This window comes from Primulina eburnea, chromosome 2 (genome assembly GCF_022965805.1).
Source record: "Primulina eburnea isolate SZY01 chromosome 2, ASM2296580v1, whole genome shotgun sequence".
Taxonomy (NCBI): Eukaryota; Viridiplantae; Streptophyta; class Magnoliopsida; order Lamiales; family Gesneriaceae; genus Primulina; species Primulina eburnea.
Window position 1 is genome coordinate 46,531,348 of NC_133102.1, and position 24,276 is coordinate 46,555,623.

At 36.1% G+C, this 24,276-nt stretch overlaps 5 protein-coding genes across 6 annotated transcripts; 4 read left to right on the plus strand and 1 right to left on the minus strand.

The window, feature by feature from the left end:
• Window positions 1-462: 462 nt before the first annotated feature.
• LOC140823789 (uncharacterized) lies at window positions 463-4,616 on the minus strand. Of its 2 annotated transcripts, XM_073185295.1 has the most exons (9): window positions 4,424-4,616; window positions 4,221-4,285; window positions 4,063-4,114; window positions 2,899-3,169; window positions 2,743-2,804; window positions 1,933-2,116; window positions 1,727-1,823; window positions 1,132-1,214; window positions 463-695 (listed from the first exon to the last, which is right to left on the minus strand). In XM_073185295.1, the coding sequence occupies exons 2-9, from the start codon at window positions 4,244-4,246 to the stop codon at window positions 688-690; spliced, it is 783 nt and encodes a 260-aa protein (XP_073041396.1). In that variant the 5' UTR covers window positions 4,247-4,285; window positions 4,424-4,616; the 3' UTR covers window positions 463-687. The 2 variants fall into 2 exon arrangements, with proteins under 2 accessions (XP_073041396.1, XP_073041395.1); XM_073185294.1 differs by lacking the exon at window positions 4,424-4,616 and having other exon boundaries at window positions 4,221-4,411.
• A 2,036-nt stretch (window positions 4,617-6,652) lies between these two features.
• On the plus strand, window positions 6,653-7,826 carry LOC140824391 (uncharacterized). Its single transcript, XM_073185982.1, has one exon. The coding sequence runs from the start codon at window positions 6,653-6,655 to the stop codon at window positions 7,739-7,741; it is 1,089 nt and encodes a 362-aa protein (XP_073042083.1). The 3' UTR covers window positions 7,742-7,826.
• A 4,839-nt stretch (window positions 7,827-12,665) lies between these two features.
• Window positions 12,666-17,917, plus strand: LOC140824392 (plastid division protein PDV2-like). The gene is made up of 7 exons (XM_073185983.1): window positions 12,666-13,066; window positions 15,044-15,665; window positions 16,543-16,671; window positions 16,918-17,041; window positions 17,139-17,253; window positions 17,473-17,589; window positions 17,678-17,917. Exons 1-7 carry the CDS (start codon window positions 12,827-12,829, stop codon window positions 17,825-17,827), a joined length of 1,497 nt encoding a protein of 498 aa, XP_073042084.1. The 5' UTR covers window positions 12,666-12,826; the 3' UTR covers window positions 17,828-17,917.
• An 872-nt stretch (window positions 17,918-18,789) lies between these two features.
• LOC140823790 (RING-H2 finger protein ATL65-like) lies at window positions 18,790-20,257 on the plus strand. The gene has a single exon (XM_073185296.1). The coding sequence runs from the start codon at window positions 19,024-19,026 to the stop codon at window positions 20,230-20,232; it is 1,209 nt and encodes a 402-aa protein (XP_073041397.1). The 5' UTR covers window positions 18,790-19,023; the 3' UTR covers window positions 20,233-20,257.
• A 2,123-nt stretch (window positions 20,258-22,380) lies between these two features.
• On the plus strand, window positions 22,381-23,990 carry LOC140823791 (allene oxide synthase 3-like). The gene has a single exon (XM_073185297.1). The coding sequence runs from the start codon at window positions 22,404-22,406 to the stop codon at window positions 23,853-23,855; it is 1,452 nt and encodes a 483-aa protein (XP_073041398.1). The 5' UTR covers window positions 22,381-22,403; the 3' UTR covers window positions 23,856-23,990.
• The last annotated feature ends 286 nt before the right edge of the window (window positions 23,991-24,276 follow it).

Sequence of the window (24,276 nt, forward strand, 5' to 3'; positions counted from 1 at the left end):
CCTAAATTATATACCATTTAAAAATTCGAATATCGGTACCTTAATTTTTTTAACATGGATATTATTATTTTATTATGGATTGTGTAATTATATAAAAAACGATTTTGTGCATAAATTGAAATTCATATGTTGTTTAATATTTTATATTTAGTTATATATGGAAAATTTTTAATTTTAGTTCTATATATTTATTTATTCTATATCAGATTGAATATTTATAAATAGTTCATATAGCAAAATAAATTTAGCTCAAGAATAAAATGGAAATAAAAAAGTTAATGGACATGGCCAATCAAATAAAATGAAAAACTAAACTAAATATTATGAAGTTAATATATTTTAAATTGCAAAATGTCGAATTTCATTTTTTAAATGACATTTTTTCAGTTTGTTGCCTATTTCAAAGGTATTCGATAAATAAATGAATAAAGTCAAGCATATTCGTTGAGACCATAATCTTAAAGGCACATCAAATTTCAATAAAAACTTCAAAAATGTCATTGAACACTGATTATCAACACCAAGTTTCTACATGGGATTGAAATAGAACTTGTTTGCTACAACTTGGACAAAAATTCCTGAACCCAAAATCCCAAAACTCTGTATATTTTTAATCTCCACTCGACAAATATGTTTTTTATCGTGTGCGTGCGTGCGTGCAAAGGCGACTTGATGAAGCTTACCGAATCATGTACCTGGAAAGGAAAAAAAAAATTACAATTCATGAATCCTTATACATCAAACGGACTTACTCTGTTACAAGTCCACAATATCTTTCTTCCCTTTCTTTCCGAAAATATGAAGGGATCTATTATAGCTCCCAATCCAGTTTGGGAAACAAGGCTGTAGTTACATCCAGTTCTTTTGTCGAATCCGGAGTGATAATAGTAGATATCGAATGCTAATGCAAAGTGATGGCAAAAAAATAGGATTTAACTGATAGCTGCATGACTAAATAACGCTTAAAAATAATTAATTTTCGTTTTCTATTTGCAATCAAGAATATTATAGCACATGGGAAATTTGTCTTCTTAGCTCTCATACGTCTATGTGTGAAACATAAGCTTCAAAAGTCCAACACAGGCCGAATTAAATAAAAAGTGCAGCTTTGTGGGTAGTATATATGCTTACCATAGTTTTGATGCAACATAGTGAACCTGTGAAATGCTTTTATGATGGAGCCGAATTTCATAGACTTCACTGGGCCCATGTACCTGCAGGAGGATCCGAAGTCCATTATTTCCGAGTAAAGCAAGTCGGGATTTGCTTTGTTAGTTTCCGGCTGAACAATGTAAAATACCAACACGAATGATGCCAATTTCCTTTACTTGTTTTGCAACATCGTGCAACAGCAATATGTGATGAGGTGGATTATAAACAAATCGGTTTCAAGGTCATGAATGGTTTCGGCAAAGCATGTGATATATGTATATCTTTGATCTTTCCGATATAAAATTGTTGATTTGTTGGACCAAATAACCTTTTTAAAGTATTTCTAAACAATCAGCGAAATAGTGAGCAAATGTTGCTATATCAAATGGGACACTCAACTAAACTTTCTTGGCAACTTTCAATTAAAAGAGATGCCAGGTTACAAGAACTAAGAAGGCTAGATATATGAAAGTTACCAACAAATGTTTTGATAACTATCATGATAAGCTTTATGCAATATATGCAATGTCTTCTCGATTGCTGGCATTCAACAAAGGATGAAGTATATACTCACACAATCTCGGTATAACGAATTCTCCAAGCCGGGAACCCCAGGTGGCATCTAGCAGGCCCATAAATCAACATGAGATCGGGTTCTGAGCCTCCATATCCTAATTTTACAAATCAGTGATTTTGAAAACAAGAACAGCATTAAAAATACTATTCCCATATTCTATAATAGCAAGAATAAAAACACAACAGAGAAAAAACAATAACAACCCATTGCTCCAAGAGCGTCATTCATGTCCGACTCTGTTAACTTCCGCTTCTCTTTACGAACACTCAAATAGTGCTTCTCTAACAGAAAGTTAGCTGCTTTGGTCACTGCGTGTTTTCCATCAGAAAAGGAAATCACTTCCAAACTCATTTGTTTCTTCTCAAAAAAGAGTTTGCTTGTGGATTCCTGGAGAAGACAGGCATTTTAGAAGCACAAAGGTACATAAAATATGACACTCTGTGATGCTTCCGAAAGAAAGAAATTATATGATAACTATGTATGCATTAATATTGTTGAGTAAATTGGTTGACCTGTAATGTTAGTCGTCATGTCTGAATAGGAAATATTATATTTTTCATGTGCTTTGCAACAAGTGGCATCCAATCATGTGATGTTTTGGAAACAATAATTACCAAAAATAACAATGATTTTTTTTTATTTATTAACTTTTCTGATTTTAGGACTAACTTTTAATTTTATGTTATTTTGGTTTAATTCTTGATCAAGTCGATAATTTTTTGATGTGATGTCGGCATGTTTCAGTGTCATATTAACAATTAATTCAAAATAGTCCAAAAATTAAAATTAGTATACCTAAACCAAACTTTGAAAACTCAATGGACACTCAAGATTGAACAAATTAATGGATACAAAACTGTTTTCACTTTTCCAATGTTGACAAGCCTCAGATACCGTTTCAGTAAAATGCGATCAAAAAGAGGCGCCATTTGAATTCTCAAACTTAGTAAAGTTCAATGCGAAATAATTTCTAGACTTAAATTTCAATTTCATTCAGGGACATTGAATGGCACCTTAGATTTTTGTTCGCTTTTCAACAATAACAAGAGAGCTTCTTTGAAATTCTTCAGCACTCCTGCAGCCAAGAACACAATTGTAAATTACCATTATAGCTAAATATCTCGAAATCAAACCAAAATAATAGGTAATAGGAGACTGCCCTTTTATACCTTCCCTGTCATAGAGACATACATTTTTCACTCCATTAGCTGCAAGCCACCGCAATAGGTCAAGAACTTTGATTGTCTGAAGAGCTTCTTTACTGTCAAAAACAACTGCCAGATTCTGAACGCTACTAATATCACAAGCTTTGTACCACGTCAATGCACCGATATAGATAAGAAAACTCTCAATACCATCGGCCAAACGCAGTATGAAGTACCATAAACTAATAACCAAATGTGTGATGTGCCACATTAAACACAGCCCGAGATCACCAATCTGTGAGAATATTAGACCAATTAATCTCTAATTTTTTTTTGAAAATATGCATCATAGTACCTATAAGTGTTTCTGCATAAAGAACCTACATAGGCAAAGGGGGCGTTGTTTGCTCCTCAAATTAAAATAATGCCAATCATGGCATAGAGAGAGCAATATATACGATGTGCTATTCCCAAAGCTTAGTCAGCCCAAAATGAAAGTCACGGTTCTGTACCTGTATGATAGCTTATCCTAATGTAGTACATCAATCCATATTATGAAATTTGATAGGCGGTCCAATGAGGGCTACAATATAAAGAAGTGGTTTTTCAGAAACAATGGATTTTGCGTCTCATCAACTCACTGCATAGCCTATGCTAATCTTCTTGTTTTCACCCTTGAATTTACACATAACTGATGGAGTACGTTAGAAACCACTTTTTCTCAAAAGTTCGAGTTTGAGGAAGGTGTATCAGGCCAAAAGCGCGATACATTCGGGGAAATTAACACTTCCATTAAGAGAAGCAGTTAAAAGGGGGTTTTCATCGAAATTTTCGTAGAATAGAGATTGAGGATTTCATCATACACATGTCACATCATGTTAATGACATTTATAAAGTAAGCATGGGAGACGGAAAGTGATGCATAGACTAAAAACCAAGGTGTACATGTGCATGTACATAGGATATAAGACAACAAAAACCACCAAAAAAACCAACTTAAAATTTTACGGACTTTTGCATACCAAATATATACTTTGCACCCGATTCCCGTTTTTTACCGAATCGAGATCATGAAGGGCGGCACAAATAATAAGCGAATTTCAACAATTTATCAAGTACTTCTCAAACTCGGCAAGAAAACACTAGCTAGTATTCAAAGAATCGAAATGAAAAGGCGTAAACACTCACCGACCGGACCCATGAGGAAACCTTCTGCATTTCGTCTCCGAAATCCAATACTCTGTAATTGTAACCAAATCAATGTAATCCATGACAATACAAGTATAAATAAGCCAAACCCCATGTCATAGACAACGAGAAATTAAACAAAATTAACATCCACTAACGTTGATTCAATCCAGCGTATGAACATAATGAGGCGAATGAAGTCGAAATCCAGCCTATACGATTCCTGAAAAAGATCAACATCAAACGGGCCAGGAACCCATAAATCAAAGCCAGTCAGCGCCATTTCCTCTTACACTTGAGAAGTACGCAATGAATATCAGATAAACAAACGGTGTGATGGATTTGGAGAATAAAAACATACCAATTACGAGCTGTAGGGGTGGAAATCCAGCGAGAAGAAGTGGGTTTACGTGTTGTGTCTTCTTCTTTGAACAATGTTAATCTGCATGATTCTAATCCCACACATAATGCCCATCGTGGGAACTGGAGCCGTGTGTCGTAAATTGTTGCCAAACTGATCCCAAGTTATTTTAAAATCATTTTAAAGATAAATAAATGATAAAGATTGCCAAGCCGGAAATTCTCTGTATTTTCAAATGTACACATTTGAAATTAATTACAAAAATTAAATATGAATGATCTAAAAGCCATTATTTTAAAAGGTATTGCCTAGGATGTTTGGGCATAGTCTAACCTCTCGATTTTTAGAAAGACGATATTTTTAGGTTTTGTTAAAAAAATAGACCTTATAGGTTGCATAGTTGTGTCTAATTTAAAATATATATTTGATATTCACTGAAAATTTAGAATTCGGTTCCATGATAACAGTACGAATGCAGATCTCAAATTTACTTTAGGTCTAAAATCACGAAGGAGACCGTTAGAAGGTGGCAAGGAAGGTGTCTTGACGTAGTTTCTCCGACACTCAAGTTAGAGACTGAAAATATAATAAGAGAGCAGCTAAGAGTGTTGCTGAAAGTCAATATAGTGAATTCATGAATTAAAAACTCAAACGTGATATTTGTAGGAAGATACATGGTATGTCATGGATTTTCTACCTTAGCTAGAGATAGGCCTCGTGAGTCCAAATTTTGGTTTGGCTAGATACATCGCTACCACTGGTGCTAAAAAGTAAAAACTCTTATGTACTGATAAATTCATAACTAAAATCGTTTTACCAAAAAATAAATGAATTACATTTTAAAAATTAAAATAAATGAATTAAAAAAACACGTGAGTTATTAATTTCTTTATGCTAAAAGCCCTATAGGCTACATTGAACAATTTGTTTAGGGCACATGCTTTTTAAATAACGTGCATAAAATTATCTAAAAAATAAAGTACTGAATATAAAATGTTATTTTTGCAATATAAAAGAAACAATGCCTCAATTACAGTTTATAATATTTATTTAACTTATATTAATACCTGAAACAATAAATGTTGGTAGCTGGTTTTATTGTTACAATGAAATAATATATCAAATCTTAAATAATTTTTTTACTTATTTGTACATTAATAATACAAAAATATAACGAATTTCAAATAAAATCATTATCAAGTGAACTTGAAACTCACCTGTATTGATATCCAAAATGTTGATTTGAAGTTTATGCTCTTACTTCTCCAAATAATCAAAATACATTTGAAATTCATAAATCCATACATAAAATATTTCAATCATATGAGTATCACAAGCTATATGTTTTCAATACATGTTAGATGTTCATAGACTAATGATATGATCATATGACAAACATTTTATTTACTTAACATAATTATGGATATAAATTCATGAACACAGACATTGTTTTAAGTAATAAATGATTTCATCAAATTCATTGAACAAAACACCGATATATATACTTTTATATATGTTATCTCGGCTCATATACACTCACTTTCTATCTGTAAATATACACAAAAAACACTTTTATGAAACTATCTCACAAATCAATTTTAAAAGAGAGTAATTTCCTATGTTTACCTCAAACCAACATATACTAGCGGAGCAGAAATACAATATTACTTGAGCTAATTTTTTTTACAAAATACAAAACAATACATTTCAATTAATTAGATTTTTTGCTAAAATCTTAATTTCATTGGGGAGTTATTTTTTTCCTACTTAAACTGCTTTAAATAAAAAAAATTTAAATTTTCATCATTTTATCTTTGTTTTTCTATTTCAACTTTTCAATATAAGTTTGAACCAAAATGTCAATTAAAAAAATTAAAAATAAAATTCGCCCGAGCTACAGTGCCGCCTTTGTCAACATGGACTGACACTAGTCAACCAAAATCAATCACACCATACATTTCACCATTTACTCGCATTCTTAGCTTCTACTCCAACTCTTCTTTACAACTTTGTGTGTATTTGATATCCTCGTACCTACCGTATACATATTTGTGAGCATCGATAATGTGTCACTCACTCATTGAATATGATGAAATATAAGAAAATTGTGCATTCAATAGATGAGTGACATTTCATCGATGCTCACAAATGTGCACACTATAAATGTGCAGGATATCAAAACTATATATATATATAATAGAGATCTTATCAAAAATTAAAATAATAGAGATGGAAAACGGAAACCATCATCATATCGACAAGAAGAGAAAGATCGACGCCGTCAGTCCCGAAGAGGACAACGATGACCAGTTAAACCTTTCTTTGTCCCTTGAACCATTCGTTCCAAGGTCGCCGCAACCGTCTCCAGCTTTGCCGCCGCCACCGACGTCGGTACCGGTTTATGAACTATTTTCCACGAGCGCAATTGTCGACTCTCCAAGAATCTCTCCACAGACACCTCGGCAATTGTCCCCGACACCACCGCGGATACCAGTTTCTTTGCAATTATTCCCGATCCCAACCCCCCTCGCCTCTCCAACACACTCTCCACAACCGCCTCCGCCTCCGCCACTGACGGAAGTTTATCGAAACTTATATCCAAACGAAACCGTCAAATATACAATACTCTTTCCACAGCCACCTTCGTTTCCATCGTCACCAGTTAATCGACAGTTTCCCCCCACAGCAACCATCAACTCCCCAATACTCCCTACACAACCATTTACGCCTCCACCGTCACTCTTTCAAGAACCTTCTTGCAATGGAGATGGCCACCCACGGCCGCCACGCTCTCGGTTTAACCCTACTCAACTCCCCCGAGGAGGAAAGAGCCTCGAGATCGCGCCGCCGTACTCTTGGGCAACGAACCTCCGTGCCACAGTGCACAGCCTCCAGCACCTACTCTCCATCCCGATCCACACCATAATCGGTGACGTCCAATGCAAGAGATGCGACCGAAACTACGAGATGGGGTTCGACTTGCGGCAGAAATCATTAGAAATCTTCCAATTTATCATCGAAAACAAGGGCCGAACGCATGATCAACCCCCCATTGCTTGGTTGTTCCCTGATTTAATTCCATGCAGATTATGTGGAAAAAACAATAGCGTGAAACCTATAATTTCCGATAAGAAAAAGACAGTTAATTGGCTTTTCTTGCTTCTGGGCCAAATGCTGGGTTTCTGCAAGTTAGATCAACTCAAGTATTTTTGCAAACACACGAATAATCATCGTACAGGTTCTAAAGGTCGACTGCTCTATCTGACTTACGTGCAATTGTGCAAACAGCTTGATCCCAAAGGACCTTTCGATCGATAATACGAAATATTTGGTCATGATATCATGCTGCTGCATGTGGGTAAGATCTGCAGGCTATCGTTCAATCACTCTAGGCGCACATACATTGAACTCTAATTAGCTCTCATACAGCATGCAATCATTTGACATGACTTTACTATATTAGGTAGTCGCCATGCATGCCTATTATGTGCAGGCAGCTTCTTTTCAAGTTTTGATGAGTAAAGTTTTTTTTGGTTTATTTTCTTTCTTTCCTTTTTTTTTGTAGTTTTTTGGTTTCGTTTAATAACTCTTTCATTGTCCAAAGGATTATTTGATTTTTGTGAATATTGGATTTGTTTCAGTTTGGCTATACTTCTACAATAATTTGGTCACGGTTCCACATAGTTCTGGTTTAGATTTATTTTTAACAACAGCAGGAGACACATCCATAATGTCTTTGAGTTATCGAATATGCCATTCGTGTTTGGTTTGAAGCATACTATAGATAGACTCATAGACCTATGCATTACATGCAGAAGTTCGTGTACTAATTTTTGCATATAATCCATGATAGATAGTGTCGACTAATTTTTTAAAAGGTGCTTTCGTTGTGTGTGTGTGTGTACGTACATACACATATTATATTATACATATATATACATGCAAGTAAATGGAACGGAAAGACTGAGAAATAGGAAGCCATGCATGATTATATGGATTTGATGTTTTTTTTTCTTAATGTAAAATTTCATTTTGTTGTTACTTGTAATGATGTCCCTGAAGCCATTGAAACAAGTTTATATGGTAGTTTTGGTTAGAGTCTTGTTTTAATCAATATTGTTTTTATGATCGGATAAGTGATCGGATGGATCTGCTTAAAAAAATAATTCAATCACTCTTGACCGGGTTTGACTGTTAAAACGGTTTTTAAGTATGTTTCGGATCAGACCTGTGGCCGGTTTCCAATCGAACCGGCCGAGTGAGTCGGTTTTGAAAACAGTGGTTTTAATCAAACACCCTTTAGAAAATAATTGCCTGAGTGAGAAACTCGAGTATTTTAGGGTGGTAATCAAAAGATCCAAAGATGGAAAAGCGTCAAAGGGTATTCCAATCACGATTCATCAGCTTCCCCTTACGTCCTTTCCACAAAAACAAACCGTGTCAAGAAAATTTCAGTTTATATATGTAGGAAAAAAGTATGAGATAATGCAAAAGGAATAATGCATGCCTGCGATGAATGTGATCTGAGAAAAAAGATGAACAAATAATGATCAAGCTTAAGCTTATCTTGAACTGTGGCATTGCACATTCTGCAGAAAAGCTAGATTCTTAGTTCTACTATGGGGGCTCAACACTTATGAAATTGAGGAATATATCATTCATCAGAAAATAATGAACAAATTACGGTCACTTTACTTATAACACTAATAACAAAAATATGAACGAGCATTTTAATTCCATTCATAATAATGGAACTAATGTTAGAAAATACACTATCCGAGAATAATTTACCGCTAAAGATGAATTGACTCGCGCCATCATGAATCTTATCTAGTATAACATCATAAAACAAGAATCTTTTGTTCCTAAGCAAAAGGATCGAATGCTCCATAAAACATCAAAAGCACATTCTACATGTTTCAATTATCACTTCTTGTGTAATAAGTAGGTAACTTAAGGGGAGAAATAAAAAAGCATATCCAACGAACAGGAAGATGCAGAGAGGTCAAAAAATAATGGGGCCCTGATCCTCTGAAAAGCAAAGGGAATCCCGAATGAAGGAATAGTCCAAAGTATATGCCATGTCCTTCAGCATATACTTATGAAGGTGCCAGACAAGGTTGCTTATATGAACTGTTATTTCTTGTATCTGAAACATGTAAGGGCATCTCTACGCAGCCTAATTTGTGTACGAAAGGCGTATTGTGTGGGGAAAAAATGACTGTGCGATCCTCCTTTGGCAAGGTACGTAGCCAGACATGCACGTGCTGCTTTTTCTTGCCAAAGGAGAATTGCCCTGCCATTCATTCTTACAATGCTGCTACAATACTTTCCATTCATAGGCGATAACCTTCTTCTGTAATTCTCATTGTGCTGCTACTAACAATGAATACTTTTTAGAGCTCAAAGTTTTTTTCGATTATCACAAGTTCTTTTCCTTGACAGATACCATATCATCCAGAGAAATCGTCTCTCTCTGAGTATCTTTTGACAAATACGTCAGGAAATTCCATATTTGCGATAGTAAGTTGATATTGAACCAACCACTGTACATTTTTCTCCTCGCAATACCTTGCAGATCCATCTGGGAAGTGCTCCTGTCGCATATGAAAAATGATTTCCAAAAACTATGAGGAAGATGGAGAAAAGTACTTTTCAGTAATGACAAAAATGGCATAGATCGAGCAAGCTACTAGAAATTGAAGGTGATAATGGAGAACGATAAGTCCAATTAGCCAGCGTATATACATCAGGGGGCAAGTGGGATGAAATGGGGAGGAAAGTGAATAAGATGAGATGGAAGGAAGTTAAGAAGTTCACTGGTGCATTTGGTTGCCCGTCGGGAGTGGAGTTCATGTCTTTACCTCGGGGGACGGATCCTACTCAGCTGCCAAGGCTTATATGTTATACCCTAGGAAACTTGACTTGTGAAATTTATTATACAGTTGCCTCGAAAAAAAAGACTCAGACATTCGATTATATTTATCTGGACACGTTTCTTTCAATATTTATGCTTTTGTCAGATGCCATAGTATACGTTTAACCGATCGAGCATATACCGTTGTCAGTGGTAACTGGTAACGATGTTGTTTCTTGCTTTCACGTTTGTCTTGAAAATGGATTGCTAAGGATTCTGAATACGTTGCCAAATGATTTAAAACCATCGGGGTGACATCGTAGATGGATCACGCACTTCTCGCTTTGGGCATGAGTCATGTGAACCAAGAACAAGAGTATTTACTGGTACATATCATCATCATCTTCCTCCTCAAGACATATTCCTGTTATTTTGATATGCAGTTACGGTGCGATGTGACCTTTTGATCTCGTTCTTGAATATTACGTTCGTCGTAGATATTTACCTTCTAAATTAGCTCTCAGGTGAAACTATTTAAAAGACAATCTTATAGGTCATTTAATAATCTAATATAATATCGGTTTTGCATTGTACAAGACCCCAAATTGTCATTTGTCGATCATGATTATGATACCTAGATTGCCATATATATAGGCTGCAGGGCAACCAAAAGGTGTGGAAAACACAATTGAAGAAACTATATAATATATATTGTCAACCACCGAAAGGAAGATCTCTGGACTCGGCCCTCGCCCCTTGGTTAGAGAATTTGGTGAAGAAGTTCGAATAACATAGGATGATCATATAATCAGGTCATATAGTGGTGTCCAGAGAAATACCGTGTTGGGTTAGAATAACATAAGAAAACTCTTCAATTCGGCTTAATTATTGTACTTAATTGTGGGCATAGAGCTATTGGATGCTTGCGTATTCTTTTCGTTTTTTTTAATTGGATCGTTCTGTTGACAAGCATGTGAAACTATAAAAATTAATTTCTCCCTTTAATTGGATTTATAATATATCAGTTTATATTGTTTTCATTCATATATGCGTGATGGCCACAATTTATGGAGCTGAAATTTTCTCCGTCTTCGCTGTTAAGACTTTTATTTGCTTGTTGTAATTAATATGCAGATTTGCTTGCGTTCTTCAAGTGCACGATCATGCATGCATGGACGCCCTTGTGAAGTTTCTGTTGTTTGGTGGATACAATTTCCAATGCATTTATTCTGATAGTACTACTCGCTCCATCTTACCAGCGAATGACGTGGTTAAGGAAATCATTCACCCTGGGCGAAAGGCGAGTTGATGTCGCTGCTATATATAGAAACTCCTCCCCAAACAGAAGACACTTGAGAGATTCTGAAGATGAAGAGTGATTATATATATATATATATATATATATATATATATATATATATATATATATATTTTTTTTTTTTTTTTTTGTTGATTATGTTTAGAAGAAGTAACTGTTTCTGAAAATATATAAATATTCCTTATAAATTCTCAAGCTTCTCAACACTAATTTTGAAAAGAAACAAAAATATATAAATATTCCTTGTAAATTCTCAAGCTTGTGAGAATGAAGGCCGTTGTTGATTACTATGTGAACAGGAAGCAAGATGCCTTGACTCTGTTCCCCGATGGCTCGGAACGATAAGAAGCTCGTTTGGCATTTGTATCGTTGACTCTTGTAAGAATAGAGCAGATGGAAGTTCACACAACTTCCTATAGCAAATGGTATGTCAACTGTTGATCTGCTTGTTAGTTTATATGTTTTTGATTCATCTTTCTTTACCAGGCTTTCAAATAAAAAATATGAAAATAGTTTTTTCTGGATCAAATCAATTGTTTTATTTGGGCGGTGTGATGTTAGAATAATTGATTGTTGTAGTAATAAAAATGTGTTATATATTGAAGTTTGATAGAAGATCATTACTGGAGTAAATCATGAAATGCTTTACGGATTTGACATCAACTCTACAACTAAAGACTTACCTCGAGTGCAATATTTGGTAGGTTAAGAATAAATAATTTAGTTAATTAAGAGTGTGTTTGGATTAAGGTATTTAAAATATGACTTGTTTTGTTGATTAAATTTCTCATTTAATTTAAGCATATTTATTAACAACTACGATATACTCCAAATTCATTCAAAATAGGTAATTTCACTGGATCCCATCCATAAAATACATGTAAAAACTTGTGTGAGACGGTCATTGAATAGACATATGTAAAATTCGAGTTCAACTCGATTAAAGATCTGAGAAATTCGTATTTGAATTAAACACAATTTGGCTGAATTGGAGTTTCGTGAATAATTTGATTCATTTACACATATAGAAAATATTTTGAACAAATTTCCAAAACAGATGTCAAAATCCTAGCACAACTTCGTAAGTTCAAATCCACATGAAGGCGGCTCTTCTTTAATTCAACGCCACACCTGTCTACCATTTTCTGGACCATTGTTTTCCGAAAATTTCAACCTCTCTCAAAATCCCAGTGAAATCCACCCCGTGCAATTGGGAGACGGTGTTCAAATGGAAGCAGATGGAGTGGGGCTGATTTTGGATAGAACCCTAGATTTGAAGTCCAAGATTACCAATTGCATTCACAGAAAGACTACCAGTGTGGTGAAAGAAGACGGAGGAGGTGTAACCAAAGTATCTAAAGCTGACCCGGATGCCGAAAATCAAGAAGATGGCGACGAAGAAACGGAGAGTCTGCTCAACATTCGAGATGCTCTCGATTCCCTCGAAGGCCAGCTCTCTGCGCTGCAGGTTTCTTCTTCGATTTTTTTGAGAACCCGGAAGTCTGTCAATTGCTGACACTCTATTGATGCAAAAATTATGTTTTAGAAAAACTAGAAATTACCTTTTCATTTATTTGAAACCCCCCTTCTCTTACTTTTTGCCACTTTCGAGCAAATATAGTCCGTGCCTCATGTGATGATGATTCCCAATAATTTGGTTGAATTTTACCTTTTAGTTTAAATGGTGACAATGGTTTAAAGGCTTGTTTCTGTGGTGATGATATTATGTCGACGCAAGTTGGAGACTAACTATTGATTTTTCATTTGCTACCTACTGAGAAATGGTAAACTGGTGATAATTTCATGTTGGCTTAGGATATATCTAAGGAACCATAGTTTTGGAAGTGCACGGTCGCAGATATATGTGTGATTCCCTGAACCTAGGTGTAAGGCGTACATGAACGTGCACGACTTATCAACATGAAGTGCAGTAAGGACTAAAACACTAGAATTTACATATTTGAAGAAAATTATGTCTTATGTCGACTTCAAAACTATTAGATGACAAACAAATAATTATGCCTTGACTTGTTGAAGAGGTCAATTGATCATTTACTTTGCATTTCATATCCTATGTACCTACTATCTCTACATGCGTGGGCCGTTTGTGGCTTCTGAGCACACCAAGACTCGTACTTCATGGCCAAGATGCGTGCTTCACTGAAGGGTTTGTGCCTTATCTTGCATGAACCTCTTTTTACCTTGAACCTATTCGCTAGGATTGAAACCTTGAAATAAAGGATGTAAGAAGCCTTTCTGGTGTATAAATGGAAGTTCTATTATTCTCTTGGATTTTATAATGTAGAGTTTTTGGCATTATTTGAGGATTGCTTAAGTAAATATTTCCATTATTTTCTAGTTGTAGGCCTCATGGAGGGTGCTTATTAAAATATGATAGAATGGTCAAAAGTAGATTCACGGGCATTCTTCTTTATCCTTCATTCCCCTTATAAGCATTTGCAAGATCGTTGCTCAATGGGACACACTTTTGGAAATCATCCCAAACTCTTGAGTCCACGAACCTTTATTAAATTTCCTGCTTATGGTTTATTTTATTATTGTGCTTTGTTCTCATATCTCCTTGTAGTTCTTCATTATATGGAAAATGTGGGATAGAGGTAAGAAGATTTGCAACATATTAACAAGTTGCAATTGTTGTTTGTGATTTGGAAGCCGTTGTAATTTTTAGATGATAATAGAACAGACCATGGCCTTTTTGTTTTCAGAAGTATATGAAAGTTCTCTTTACTTAGTATTTGGCTTTGATTTTGGTTTTCTTGAGCGGCCACACAATGTATCAAGCTCTTTAAAAAAATGGATGAAAAAGCTATATTCTATTGGTTGACTTGCTTCTGCAATTGGAACTAAATGGCACTCTGTATAGAACCAATTCAGCGGTTCTTCATATCGGCATGTGTAATCATTTTAAAGTTCAGCCTACATGTTAATAGTTACTGTATGATCCATATGTAGTAAGTTTGGTAACAATGAAGTATCTCCTTGGAAATTTATTTTTGAAATTGTAACTTCAGACTGCTTGCTTTTGATGACTTTGAGGCTTAGCTTCTTGCGTCAGTGGACAAAATGGTTTACTTCTGTTTTGAAGGACCTTAGTTGAATCAAATGTTACTCTCGTGGCTTGGAATTTGTCTAAGAATCGGCCTCCATGCCTCATCGAATAGTTAAAACAGACATTTCCATGGTAGTTGTGAGTACTTATTATTTCTGCTTGACTTGATTTTCTAGTTACCAGAGTTTGCATTTAGCAAATCTACATGTGCTTCTATTTTTTATTGGTTTAATTTAATTAATGCTTTCTCAATTGAACTGGTGCCCAATCATCCGGGGACCATTTGGTTCTTACTTTCACAAAATCTCCCCCCCACCCGCCCTCTCCTTTTCGAGGTCAGACTGCTCCTTACTACTTGTTATTATGTGTGTATAGGCACTACAGCAGCAGCAATGGTATGACAAAGAAGCAGCCTTGACTGAGATAGAGTACTGCCAGAAGAAGTTACTCAGAGAGCTGAAGGAATACAAAGGTAAGGATTTAGAAGTCATACACGAAGCTATTGCTTTTGCTAGTGAAACTGAAGATAACAACGATCTCCTCCTTCCCCCGTATCCGAGACATCCCTTTCGTTCCACTGTCTCTGATAAGGAGTATCTTCCATCCTTCCCTTCCACTCGCAAATTTTCTCAAAATGGAGCTGTCAACAACGGCCTTATTGATGGAGATCAGAGACAATCTAGATCAAGAAGACCATTGAAAGGTTTGAAATTCTTGATTACTGCAACAGCCAAGACAATGCTTACAATTGTTGGAATGGTAACTATCTTGAGTCTGGCTGGTTTTCAGCCGAGGCTGAAGAAACGGAATGACCCGCTGAAGCTTGTTGACTTGTTTCAGCTCGTAATCAACAATGAAGTACAAGCAACTATGGAGTGCCCTCCTGGGAAGGTCCCAATGTTTGAAAATGGGGAAACACGGTGTGTAGTGAAAGAGAGAATTGAAATTCCATTTGACTCCGGTGTTACGATCCCTGATGTGAAATACGGGTGTGGTTGATCTCGACTCGAAAACAAAGAAGAGAAAATAGAATTGTAGCAGTATTGCCAATTTCATCATTCTGCTCTTTTTGTATATTCTATCCTTCTTTTAACGTACGTTACTGCATTCCTCGTGAAGATTCGACTTTGTCATAATTTTCTTTCAGCAAAATCCAAGCTATTGGCGGCAAATGCAAGGTTTTGTTTTGCTTGCTATTTCTCATCTTTTACCGTCAACACTCGTCAAAATCCAAAGATTATCCGGATGTATTTTATTTGATTTCGTTCACCTCCTGGACTAGGAGTCGATTCCTATTTCAAGTTGTCTTGATCATTATAATCTGAAATTATAAATACTATCATGGAACGTAATCGTGATATATATATATATATATATATATATATATATATATATATATATATATATATATATATATGTTTGTGTGTGTGTGTGCGTGTAGTGTGATATGTTGAGGTCTTCAATCAAATAGTAAACAGCATTAATTTTTTGTGAATACGGAGCCGCCATCCCCTACGGACCGCTGTTGGCCAGCCCACAGGATTTTAGCCGGTATTGGGAACATGGGATAAAAAGAAAAAGGCAAGTTGGCTCTTCTTTAACCCGAAAGGCAGATCAACTTCAACAATTTAGTACTATAAAACCCAAAGTTTCACACATATTTGCACGCTTATTCTCAACTATTTGGCGATCCTGCAGGCTTAATTTGTTCAGTCACAGATCATGGACATCTGCAACATCAACAAGATCGGTTGTGATAATCCCATTACTATGCTATACAGCAATAATAGTAAGTGCTTCTGTATTGTTTCTGAAGACGCATACCTTCGTTCTGGTCTTGATTTACTTACAATTTCTTGGAATTAATTCTTCAGCAAGCCCAAGTTCCATTTTCTCTGCAAAGAAACATCTGCAACTTCAATTTTCTAACATATCATGGTTTAAAATGGATGATTCATGGCAGCGTCATCTTTATTGTAGAACTCCCAAGATCTCAAGAAGATGTAAGCCCCTTCTGTTTGCTACCCATCTTCAAGTAACCAGATTCTAAACTATATGTATCTAATAAAACAATTATATGGTGTTAGAGTGAGCTGAGCTATTACTTGATATGAACCCTTGAAAATACTTCTACTTGGGAAAACTATGTCAATACTTTTTATTTGTATATAGAATCTTAAGCTTAATTCCTATAAAACGCACACGCAAAACTTGCTTTTTTGGTAATTTATTAATGCTGGAGAATGAAGGCATGGAGAAGAAACATGGAGTAGAACTGAGAGCTTTCACAGAAGAACAAGAAGCTTTGGTAACCGAGTCATGGAAAGTTATGAAGAAAAATGCTGGAGAACTGGGTCTTAAATTCTTCTTAAGGTGGGTTCAGTGATTCACCTTATTGAGATAAAAAAATGAAACTATAATCCATCTGTTTTGAACATAGAATATTATATGGAACTACTAAATTTTGTAGGATATTTGAGATAGCACCATCCGCGAAGAAGCTTTTCAGATTCTTGAAGAATTCAGATGTGCCTCTGGAGCAGAATCCAAAGCTAAAACCACATGCTATTACTGTATTTGTGATGGTAATACTATTAATTTATTTACTTTGTTCCTTTTTTTTAATTATTGTATTCGACTTTAACTAATGTATAAATATTACGATCAGTTTTTGTACCTATCCGTGAAATTTTTTAAATTCTTGGTTTTGCTTAAAAAAAGTATCAAGCCATCCATATAATAAATTACAATTTTCATTTGTGTTATTGACTACGAAATGTGCTTGGTCGATATGAAATTTGCAGACATGTGAATCTGCAGTTCAGCTTCGGAAAGCTGGGAAACCTGTCGTGAAAGACTCGAGTCTCAAAGATTTGGGCTCTACACACTTCACATATGGTGTGGTAGACGAACATTTTGAGGTATATTTATTTTATATAAAAAAATTTTAAACAAAATATGGTGCTACCAGAGCTCTCCTAATTATGGATTCGAATCGATCCATTTCAGGTAACGAAATTTGCATTGCTAGAGACTATAAAAGAAGCAGTGCCGGAGATGTGGTCGCTGGAGATGAAGAACGCCTGGGCGGAAGCCTATGATCAGTTGGTAGACGCTATCAAGGCAGAAATGAGGCCTACTTCTGCTTTTTCTAATTGAACAAGTCAAATTTTGTGCTCGAAAAATTAATATAATGTTAGTATATCATAATTTATATAATAAAATTTCTCCGAGTTACCATGTGCAAAATCATAATCTGAATATATATATATATATATATATATATATATATATATATATATATATATATATATATTATTATATATATATATATATATATTATTATAAAGTGATTAATTTTAAAATTCTCACGTCTCTGAACTGTTTGACAAGTTTATCCTCCAAACGTGTTCCCTGTCGTAAGTCAACGTCTACGGTCAAAGGAATTTAAAATTACCTGCTATTGGTCTACGCAGGGACTCCTACACCAGAACCAATCAAAACACTCTCCCATAACTAAGGATGATTATTTGTTACAATAAATTTAATTTTTTCAGTATGATGATAGTGAAAATAAACATAGATAACCTAGTGAATAATGATATTAATTTTTTCAGTATGATGATAGTGAAATTAAACATAGATAGCCTAATGAATAATGATATCACACTCTTTGATAAGTTTTGGAAGTTTTGGAATGGAATTACTGTAGATTGAGCTCGATTACCGATAAATTATTTTAGAAAAAATAATCTATATTGTGATCACGTCTTACGAAAAATTTTCATGATTAATGATAACATGTTTTGGTCACTCCTTTGAAAAAAAACTAATTTCTGAAATGCTCTTATCTCGACGAAAACTTGTCAGACGGTCTCACGGGTCTTATTTGTGAGACATATCTCTTATTTGAGTCTTCTATGAAAAGTATTATTTTTTATTGTGAATATGAATATAGTTGACATGTCTTACAGATTAAGTTCCATGAAACAGTCTCACATGAAACTCACTCTCTTATCTCAATATTTGCACCAGTTTTAATATCGGAAATTTATATATACATGTAGCATTGTTCCAAGTTCTGATTGTAAAACCAAATATTTGATTCTTCACAACAAAAAAAAAATATATTATAATTGGTGAAATGCATACAGGGTACAGCATACAACTTGCTCCTTTAAACTGTCCAATAGGTCAAGGGTACAACTTCGTTTATTTCACGTAGAAGATTCTACCACCAATCCAACTGGCATGGCTCCACTGAATGTCAAAAGCAGCGGCGAGTCAGCGCCAACCATTTCTAATCTCTACGTTAAAACCTCGTAAAATCAACACGTTACCGTACGCCAACCACCATGCTCCGCCGCAGCTCAGCCCCTGCATCATTGCCGCATCACCAATGGAACCCACACCCACCGGCTCCTTCTCCATACTCCACCTCGCTGCCGACAAAGGAGATTTTGTCTTCTTCCTCCACCTCCGTGGATTCATCAAGTCCGCAGTCCTCTGTAGATGTCAGCCCGCCTTTGATTGCCATGGCTGCTATAGCCGTTATAACCTTCATCGCAATCATCTTCTCCCGCCCAATTACCCACCAATTCCTCCGATTCTACCGCCGATACAGACAGGGGCGACGACGTTACGTCCCGTCTTCGTCCACCGGAGATGGCCTCTCGCTTCCGTATTCATTTGACTCCCCTAGAGACGCTAGTTTCTATCTACTGTCACCTGAAGGGCTGCATGAATCTCTCATCAAGACGATTCCTCTCTCGATGTTCACTCGCAAAAGCGGCTTCCATGATTGCGCAGTGTGTTTGCTCGAATTCGAGGAAAATGATTACGTCCGTACACTCCCCACTTGCTCGCATGCTTTCCACGTCGATTGTATAGACATGTGGCTGCGTTCACACGCAAACTGCCCACTTTGTCGGGCAGGAATATACCGCCAGGATTCTCCTTTCAGACCGGTAATGGCAGCAGCGATCAGGCCAAATTTGGATGATATGATTTTCCCGAGCACAATTCTCCAGCCTCTGCCTGAAATTCCAACCAATTCAGAGGCGGCGGTGACGGTGATGGTAGATGAAATCACCCAGGAGCCCTCGCCGAGCCAGGAGAGGATAAATAACCAATCAGAAGACAGATTCAACGGCCGAAATTTCTTGTTGACGAGATCGTATTCTTTCGAATTCGAACGAAACTTAGGTTCGGATAACCTAGGGACAGAGCCCTCGACCGCCTCGCCATGGCGGTTCCGGAGAGGTGGCGGAGGTTTCTGGAGCAAACGTCTGTCGCCTTTCAGCTCAATAGCGAAACCTAGAGTTTTCTCATTCCATCACTACAGAGGAATGAAATCTCCATTTTCCCGGCGGCGGAGCTTCCTACCACTCTCGGAATCGAGCGTGCGTACTAGCGGAGGCGGCTCGTCGAGACGGCGAAAGTCGTCGGCGAGTCCGATGTTCATTAGGACTTCTGCTGGGGCCACTGGGTTAGCCTTGTCGAGCCGGCTAAGGAGCGGTGATCCGGAGGCCTTGCTTTCACCGGAGAGATATAATAGACGGTGAGGATGCGTGACACGTGGCCCGGCAACAAGAAAACGAATGGTTGATGTCAATGTTGAAGACTACGGAGGGTGGTATTATCTTGATGTTTGAACAATTTTGATTGGGTAAGTTAATAGTCTTCCGCTGATCGGAGTAGAAATGACCATTGGGTACCAACTTCTTTTTCTTATCTCATTTATTCTTAACCCTAGTTACTATGCATGCGCGATGTATATGTACAATTTTTTTATCATTATCGATGAACTAAAGTGTAATTTGACAATTTATAGAGTGATTAAATTGATAGTTGAATTGTTGAAATAAAAAAATAAAAATAAAAAAAATGTGTTGAAATTTAAAAAACAAAACAAAACAGCAAAAAACAAAAGTGTAATATTAATATTATATAAGGGTAAAATAAGAAAGAAAAGTTGACGTCCTCCTAAGTAGTTATTATTATATGCTCAAATTTAATATAATAGAATATATTTGTCTATTATGACTGTATTTGTAATAAAATTTAATATTTTTAATATAAAAATAATATTTTTTTATGAAAAAATAAAATATTAATCTCAATAAATTGATCGAAGAGATTATCTTACAATAATTGAGAGATCATAATAAAACTAAGAAAATACAAATTTACAATTACCATATAACATATATATATATATATATATATATTTATTCAAACACATATATATAAAGAAATTTTAGTGGTTAGATGAGGTAATAATGACATATTTTACCAAATAAATTTACAAATTTTGACATGTATGGACTTTTCTCAGTATTGAAAATATTCAAAAATTTAAATTTAAAAATCAGATATAAGTTACAATTCACCTGGCTTCGGGTAGTGTCCGTAAGCCGGCATCAACCAAATCCCATTGTAGCACGTTGAACGGATGCGGAAGGCGCACGATGAAGCGTGTCTTCCGCGCCTTCATGGCTTCTCGCCCTTTTAAGGGGCGATGACCTCGCAAGGGGATGTTTCCACCAGGAAGATGGTGGGCTCTGCACAAACAGTTTCCACGCAGTGAAATGCCCATCATTTTTTTCATTTTAAATTTTTTTAAAAATGAGTTTTGATCCAACAATTATATTAATCTGGCCGTTAAAAATAAAAACAATAATTTAAAATTAGAAAATTGAGAAAAAATGTGTACTTTTTTTGAAGTCCGGAAATCCAACGGATATATTTTATAAAATTCACACATTTTGTATAAATAAACTTCCAAATTGATTTCATTTTTAACACAATCTTGAATTTCTTTCACATACACAATATCTAATATTTTTCCGTATATGACGATGAAAATGTGTCATATTCCATGTTGAACCAAGAGTTGCTCTTGTCAAGATGACCACCAACCCAGATATTACTAACACGCGCAGTTGTAGTGCTTGAAGCCGGGGAGTCAGCTGCCTACTTAATCGAACATTTTTGGAGATTACATGTGGATGAACAGTTGAATTATTCCACTTTTTAATTATTTATATTTTATATTTTTTAATTATATATTTTTAAATAATATTTTAAAATTTAATCATGTCTAATTGTATTTTTAAAATTATGTAAAAAAAAATTTATATGCAATTTTATTACGTTTTTTTTTAAATTATAAAGTTATTAAATGAAATAAAAAAATTAATATTCCAACGTCATTTCTACAACATCAGCAGTTCACAGCGATAAGAACATATGATGAAATTATCAACTCTGAAGTTAAGTTACCAACCTCATCTGATGAACTTTCTCACCACCTTATGTCCTTATCTAATATGCTCTTAATTGATATAAATAGATGCAATTGACAAGTTAGGGTTTTCTTTAGGAACTCCAAATAAATAAAACAGTTTGATGCTCTTATACCATATACCACATATTTTGGAGAGGATGTCTCAATGAACTTATTAACTTGTTTTAATTTATATTTTGCATGCAATTATGATCATTTTTTGGAAATAAAGTTGTCGGCCTTCACATAAAATTAATGGGCACAAGGATTAAAAAAGTTATGTTTTTATTGAATCACACGTGGGATCACCACATTTGATATATAATATGCAAACGTTGTTTTAATGTCTTTTTAATACATTAAAATATATTTCTATTCTATTATATATTCTGATTATAAATAATGAAAATGAATCTCGTTCATTTGAACAAAAAACACCTCTTAACAATGTCTTTACCGAGCGCCTCCGACCGCCGTGACACAACGCCGTCTGACACTCATCTCCAAAATATCCCCGGAGACTACGGCCACCGATTTTTCAGCCCGATAGTCGACCGCTACAACTACTACTACATCCAAGGGGAGGTCGAGTTCTTTAAAGCCCGGATGAAAAAACATCAGTCCACAGTCTTCAGATGCAACGTGCCGCCAGGCCCATTCACTGCCCGAAACCCACGAGTCATCTGCCTTCTCGATGCCATAAGTTTTCAGACCCTCTTCGACAACTCCAAGGTCGAGAAGAAAAACTTACTCGACGGCACGTTCATGCCCTCCACCGCGTTCACCGGTGGTTACAGGACCTGCGCCTTCTTGGACACTTGCGAGCCCAATCACGCAGCTCTCAAAGGCTTTTTCCTCTCTATACTCGCCAAAAAGCACGACAAGTTCATCACCATCTTTCGGCAAGCCCTTTCCACCATGTTTTCTGGCTTGGAAGATGAATTCTCCACCAAGGGCAGCGCGTACTTCAATGACTTAAGCGACCGCATGTCATTTGAGTTCGTCTTCCGTTATTTCTGCGACGAGGATCCCTCGGAAACTCCAATCGGGAACGACGGACCGAAACTTGTTGACTTGTGGCTTATCTGTCAGCTCCATCCATTGATGACCTTAGGAATAAAATACTGCCCAAACTTCCTGGAAGATCTACTCCTGCACACATTTCCACTACCTTTCTTCCTCGTGAAATCTAGGTACAAGAAACTGTATGATGCATTTTACATTTCCGCAGGTTCCATTCTGGATGAAGCTGAAGAAATAGGGCTCAAGAGAGACGAAGCCTGCCACAACTTGGTGTTCTTAGCTGGATTCAACGCATACGGCGGAATGAAAACTCTGTTCCCCGGTCTGATCAAATGGGTGGGCTCAGCCGGAGAGGATCTGCATCGTCGGCTGCGATACGAAATAAGAGACGCCGTCAAATCGGAAGGCGGCGTCACCTTTGCAGCACTGAACAAAATGACACTGACAAAATCAGCTGTATACGAAGCTCTGAGAATCGAACCACCTGTCCCTTACCAGTACGGTAAAGCTAGGCAAGATCTCACCATACAGAACCATGAATCGTCGTTCTTGATCAAGAAAGGGGAGATGCTGTTCGGTTATCAGCCGATTGCGACGAAAGATCCTCTGATCTTCAAGAACCCAGAAGAATTCATGGCGGATAGATTCTTGGGTGCTGGTGAAGAATTGATCCAGTACGTGTACTGGTCGAATGGGAGAGAAACGGAGGATCCGACAACGGAGAATAAGCAATGTCCTGGAAAGGACATCGTTGTAATGTTGTCTAGATTGATGCTGGTCGAATTTTTCCTCCGATACGATACTTTTCAGGTGGAGTCTGGAAAATTCTTGGCCGGTTCTTCCGTGACGATCAAATCATTCACAAACGCTACATGAAAAGTTATGCTATTTGTCTGTTATTTCACCAATGGATAATCTTATTTAGATTTGGCGTGATTCGATTATTGTTATCATGCAATGTATGTGAATTTCAACTTGGCAGACATATATCCAATCAATAATTCAAAGTCGTGTGTGGGAGTTAAATTCTCTCCAACGAGGGGAGTTTTTTGTGCTCGACGTAGCATAAGGTTTACCTGCTGATTGGCTGGGTCACTATGATTTACCTCCTCTCACAATCTTGTCGGACCGAGGGTGAGAGACGTCTAAAGTGAACGATTCACATATTGAAGCAATAATTCAAAGTCGTGCCCTCCCATTATCTATTTTCTTTTTTGGAGAATTTCTTTCAACTTTACAATAATTTATTTGGTACGATTAAGATACAACGTACACAATCACGTCAAATTATATTTGG

Bases quoted from the DNA above. Each gene is read 5' to 3' on its own strand.
- LOC140823789 (XM_073185294.1), bottom strand. From the start codon at position 4,345: ATGGCGCTGACTGGCTTTGATTTATGGGTTCCTGGCCCGTTTGATGTT. The intron at 2,117-2,742 runs GTGCCATTCAAT...TGTCTTCTCCAG, and splicing joins AAAGCGAACAAAAATCTAAG to GAATCCACAAGCAAACTCTT. The intron at 1,824-1,932 runs GTTGTTATTGTT...TTGTAAAATTAG, and splicing joins TGACGCTCTTGGAGCAATGG to GATATGGAGGCTCAGAACCC.
- LOC140824391 (XM_073185982.1), top strand. From the start codon at position 6,653: ATGGAAAACGGAAACCATCATCATATCGACAAGAAGAGAAAGATCGAC.
- LOC140824392 (XM_073185983.1), top strand. From the start codon at position 12,827: ATGGAAGCAGATGGAGTGGGGCTGATTTTGGATAGAACCCTAGATTTG. The intron at 13,067-15,043 runs GTTTCTTCTTCG...ATGTGTGTATAG, and splicing joins GCCAGCTCTCTGCGCTGCAG to GCACTACAGCAGCAGCAATG. The intron at 17,590-17,677 runs GTATATTTATTT...GATCCATTTCAG, and splicing joins TGGTAGACGAACATTTTGAG to GTAACGAAATTTGCATTGCT.
- LOC140823790 (XM_073185296.1), top strand. From the start codon at position 19,024: ATGCTCCGCCGCAGCTCAGCCCCTGCATCATTGCCGCATCACCAATGG.
- LOC140823791 (XM_073185297.1), top strand. From the start codon at position 22,404: ATGTCTTTACCGAGCGCCTCCGACCGCCGTGACACAACGCCGTCTGAC.